This window comes from Bison bison, unplaced genomic scaffold (genome assembly GCF_000754665.1).
Source record: "Bison bison bison isolate TAMUID 2011002044 unplaced genomic scaffold, Bison_UMD1.0 scf7180017864163, whole genome shotgun sequence".
Taxonomy (NCBI): domain Eukaryota; kingdom Metazoa; phylum Chordata; class Mammalia; order Artiodactyla; family Bovidae; genus Bison; species Bison bison.
Genome location: NW_011494735.1, coordinates 3273936 through 3279115, shown reverse-complemented (window position 1 = coordinate 3279115; position 5180 = coordinate 3273936). Strand labels below are relative to the sequence as shown.

The following is a 5180-nucleotide window of genomic DNA, read 5'->3' as shown; positions in this document are numbered from 1 at the left end:
ACTCTCTTGCTTTTTCCATGATCCAGTGGATGTTGGCAGTTTGATCTCTGGTTCCTCTGCCTTTTCTAAAACTGCTTGAACATCTGGAAGTTCACGGTTCACGTATTGCTGACGCCTGGCTTGGAGAATTTTGAGCATTACTTTACTAGCATGTGAGATGAGTGCCAAAAAAAATTAATTTAAAAAATAATTTCAGTAAGGAACATTAAGGAAAGAATCTCATGTCATTCAAAGCCCCAGGATTTGCCCCTGCTGACAGTTCCAGCTTCATGGACCCCTATTCCTAGAAGATTTCCCTGGCACCTTTTTGCTCCTGTTGTCATTTAGGTGACCTGTAATGCCCTATGACACTCAGCTGTCGCATCAAGCTGCTATGCTGTGTTTCATGTCAGTCTTTCTCACTGGGTTATGAACTTCTTGAGCGCAGCAATGGATGCTTATGACAAAGGACAGTATTTATTGAGCTGAGGACTATGCTGCATACCTTTATATGCATTATCTCATTTAATCCTCAGATTCCCTGAGGTAAATGCTCTTATTATCTGTATTCTATTATTATTATTATTTTTTTTTTTTTGAGAGTCCTTTGGACTGCAAGGAAATCAAACCAGTCAATCCTAAAGGAAATCAACCTTGAATATTCATTGGAAGGACTGGTGCTGGAGCTGAAGCTCTAATACTTTGGCCACCTGGTACCAAGAGCCAATTCACTGGTAAAGACCCTGATGCTTGGAAAGACTGAAGGCGAAAGGGGTGGCTCAAGCGACTGAGCACACATCCTTAAGCAAATGAATGTCTCGTTTCTCTTCCTATCCTCCATCTTTTCCTCCCTCCCACTCCTCCTCCTTCTTTGGCATATCCACGAACATTTATGATATGATTCCTCATGAGCACTGGTACATCAAAGGGAAGCTCTACGCTTAAGTTCAAAGGGCAATCAACGTGGGGGTTGCGGGAGGTGGGAACACTGGTTGCTATTTAAAGTCTTTAAAAAACCTAAAGGGACTTCCCAGGTGGTCCAGTGGTTAAGACTCTGTGCTCCCAGTGCAGGGGGCCCAGGTTTGATCCCTGGTTCTATCCCTGGTCAGGGAACTGGATCCCAAATGATGAAACTAAGACCTGGGGCTGCCCCCCAAAATAAAAAAATTTTAAAAATCGTAGAATTGTCCTAACAGACAAATTTTTTCATCTTACCTGTTGTCTGAATAGTCTGGGCAGCACTGTTTTGGGACAAAGAGTGAAAAAGTAGTTAAAAAGGAACAGGGGGCATCTGGGTTTGAGGGAGTTATATTGGAAGGGGGTCATTTGGGTAGAAACAAGAAGGGTCCTTACGCAGGACTGGTCCCTTACACAGGGAAACAGAAAGGGAGGTCCTTGCTGTATGCACCCTGTTCATAACTTCAGGGAAGCCCTGTGTTCCCGAAGGCACATGCATGCCTATGACTGAGTCTTGTGGATGCAACTTAGATCTATCTGTGGTATCCCTGGTGGATTGAGGTTTTTTCCCTTGTCTGCCCAAGGCCAGGGGCAACAGGACAGGTGAGCTTCCTGCAGCTGTCACTGTGCCTGGAAGTGGGGCAGAGAGTTAGGGTGAAGAAGGACCTTGTTTCCTTAGAGCAATGAAGGCAGTGGGTCTCTGGGACTCCTGGAGGCCTGGGCAGTTTCTGCTTTTGTGAGCAGAATGGTGACAGCCTTTCCGGGCCACAGAGAGAAACTTAGAAAAGGGTGGCATCAAGGTTTGAACCTGAGCCTTCCTGACAGTGGGTGGAATGCTCAAGAACACACACTTTGCAGGTTTGGGTGTTATAGACCAGCCTTGAAGACATTTAGAGCAAAGTGATTATTTTTAAAAGCACATAGTTTCTTTTAAGAGCCATTTGAGTGTCACCCTGTGTGTGTAAACAATTTTATCTGACACTACGGATTTATATTGTGGAATAATTTCCTTTGGGTCTGGAAAGCACAGCTGTGGTTTTGGAGTCCTAGAGAAAGCCAGCTAGCCTGGGGTTCATCTCTCCTGGCTCAGTAAGGAATTTGGACAAGTCACACAGGCAGGTCCTAGATGCTATGGACCATCTCTTAGTTCTACCTGGGGATGGAGGTTGGGGAGGGTGGGTGATGTAATGCAAGCAACACAAAGGTCAGGTCTGAGAATCTATGGGCCACCTCCTACTTCTACGTGGGGAGTTGTGTGTATGTGTTTGGGGGGTGTGGGGTGTGCTGTATAAAGCAGATGGGACTCCAGAAGGGGCTTCAGTGGGAAACTAAACAGATCTTTTCCTCCGTCTGCTTCTCTTAGCAATTGTCTTGACCAAAGCCCAGTTGAAAGCAAGTTGCTTTCCCTCAGTTGGCTGGCATTGTTGGGGAGGAGCAGGAACACAGGCTGGGGTGGTAGTGATGGGGGCGGGAGTGGGAACACTTCCAGGAATCAGGGCAGGCCTGTCGGCTTCCCTGCAGGTCATTTACAGCTGTGTGACCCCGGGCGAGCTCGTTAACCTGTGTGATCACGTTGCCTTCTCTGTACACTGGAAATAATGCTAATTGCCCACCCCCTAGGGCTGTTAAGAGGACTGGTGAGGTCGGGCAAAGTGCTTCTCCTTTCCAGAGTAAGAACTCCAAAGTCCCTCTGAAAGTCACTGGACAGCTCCGACAGGCTTCAAGCTGATTTCCCTTCTTTTGTTCTTGTCCTGGATAGTTCTTTCCTGCAAAGCAACTATAGTGACCTTTTATAAATGTAGAGCGAGACTTCCCTGGTGGTCCAGTGGTTAAGACTCTACTGTGCAATGCAGGGAATGCGGGTTCAATCCCTGGTCCGGGAAGATCCCACAAGCCACAGAGCAACCAAGCCCACGGGGCAACTACTGAGCCCTCGAGGGGCAACTAGAGAGTCCATGGGCTGCAAGGAAAGATCCCACAATGACACAATGAAGATCTCGTGTGCTGCAACTAAGACCAAATGCAGCCAAACAAATAAATAAACAAAAAACTGTAAAGCATATCATTTCAGTTTCCAAAGGCTTCTCATTGCTTTGAGCACCTTCCCTTCCTCCTCCCCTGTGCTCCTGTGCTCTGGCCACACTAGAATGGTTTGTTTCTCTGACAAGCCATCTCAGTCCAGCCCCTGGGCTCTTGCAGGGCTGTTCCCTCTCCCTAGCATGCTCTGCCCTCAATCTGTGCACGGCTGGCGCCTTCCTGAGAAAAGCCTCCAGGTTGAATGGAGCTCCTTCCCCAACCACCTATCACACCACTCTATTTTATTTTCATCACCACCCAAAAAGATCCTGTTTATTTATTGTTTCTCATATGTCATGTACCTCCTCCCCCACTGTTGCTCTCTTCCTCTCCATTTGAATCCAAGCCTCCTGCGTGGATCTTGTTAATTTTTCTCAAGGCTGTGTTCTCAGAACCTTATACAATGCTTGGCGCATAGTAGATGCTCAGCAAGTACTGGTTGAATCAACGAGAGAAGGAATGAGTCTCTTCTCATCGCCATCTTATCCTTTCTCCAAGTCTAGCTCAAGACAAAGCCCCACTACGAGGTCATTTCTGACCATCTCGACCTTTAGGGGTGTCTTCCGTCCATCTCCCTCTGAGTTCATGTCATTGAATGGAGCTGGTGATCTCTTTTGTCTCTTCCCTTTCCGGCTGCCTCTCATCTGCCTGTCTCAGCACCCATCAATTTTTCCCATTTGTGAGGTGCTTAAGATTTTTAAAATTTTGTTTTAATGCCATTGGGTGAATTAGCAAGCCCAAAGCTGAAGATTAAATGGCCCTCCTACAACTCATATAACCAGTCCAGTGATCTAGTACTGAGGTACCTTACCCCTAGGAGGAATTCAAGGCACTGGATTACATGAGGGATACGGGTGTGTGGGATAGACAGCTGAAATAATGCATATTGAAATCATACCCGGGAAATGTCCACAACCTAGGTTATGACCAACCTAGACAGTATATTAAAAAGCAGAGACATTACTTTGTCAACAAAGGTCCATCTAGTCAAGGCTATGGTTTTTCCAGTGGTCCTGTATGGATGTGAGAGTTGGACTGTGAAGAGGGCTGAGCGCCGAAGAATTGATGCTTTTGAACTGTGGTGTTGGAGAAGACTCTTGAGAGTCCCTTGGACTGCAAGGAGATCCAACCAGTCCATCCTAAAAGACACCAGTCCTGGGTGTTCATTGGAAGGACTGATGTTGAAGCTGAAACTCCAATTCTTTGGCTACTTGATGTGAAGAGCTGACTCATTGGAAAAGACCCTGATGCTGGGAAAGATTGAGGGCAGGAGGAGAAGGGCACGACAGAGGATGGGATGGTTGGATGGCATCACTGACTCAATGGACATGAGTTTGAGTAAACTCTGGGAGTTGGTGATGGACAGGAAGGCCTGGTGTGCTGTGGTTCATGGGGTCACAAAGAGCTGGACACAACTGAGAGACTGAACTGAACTTCTTTCTTTATGTTCCAGAATTGTGAAAATGGCAGGCAGAGGAATGATCATGTTTTAGAACATAACTCATGATGCCACTGGGACTTTTATCTTTTATACAAGTATAGAGTGGTAGTCATGAGTGGAAAATTTCTCTATTTACTCCAGGGCTTTTGGTCAGTTTAGGTTTTATGTTTTTATCTATTTTAGTAATTTATTTCTCACTTGTTTTGGAAAATTATTTTATTCAAAATTGTGCAAAGTGAAAAATAATTTTCCAAAGTGTGTAATAGGAATTAAAAAAAATGATAAATCACTCTAAATCCTACCATGTACCTACTGTCAATGGTGGTAGAATATTATTTCATCTTCTCTATGAATATCTATAGATGGATGGATAACTAGATAGATGGTAGAAATAATTTTGTAAGAAATGGACCTTAGCTCACATGTACTATTTAAATAAAATATTGATATTAAATATAAATATTAATGTTAGTTGAATTTAATAAGATAAAAAGAACTTGAAGGGAAACTGAAGGAATTATAGAATTTAAATAATTGTTTATATACTATTAGAGATAGTTCTAAATGATTCTTCCAAGATTAAGAAAGGGGATTTAAAAGTCACTACAAAGCTGAAACAGTTAGTTCTTTACTCAGTGGTTGAGATTTAGTGTGATGAAGATGAACTCTGAGATATGAATAATAGAGGGATTGATATCACATCTCTTCCCATTTTCCCTCTCCCTAT

At 44.3% G+C, this 5180-nt stretch overlaps 1 protein-coding gene across 1 annotated transcript in view; it reads left to right on the top strand.

The window, feature by feature from the left end:
• The first annotated feature begins 2397 nt into the window (after positions 1 to 2397).
• The window catches only part of MYRFL (myelin regulatory factor-like), a 101546-nt gene continuing 98763 nt past the window's right edge, over positions 2398 to 5180 (top strand). The window contains exon 1 of the mRNA XM_010841624.1: positions 2398 to 2520. Coding sequence (XP_010839926.1) covers positions 2398 to 2520 — 123 coding nt within the window. The remainder of the gene's footprint in view (positions 2521 to 5180) is intronic.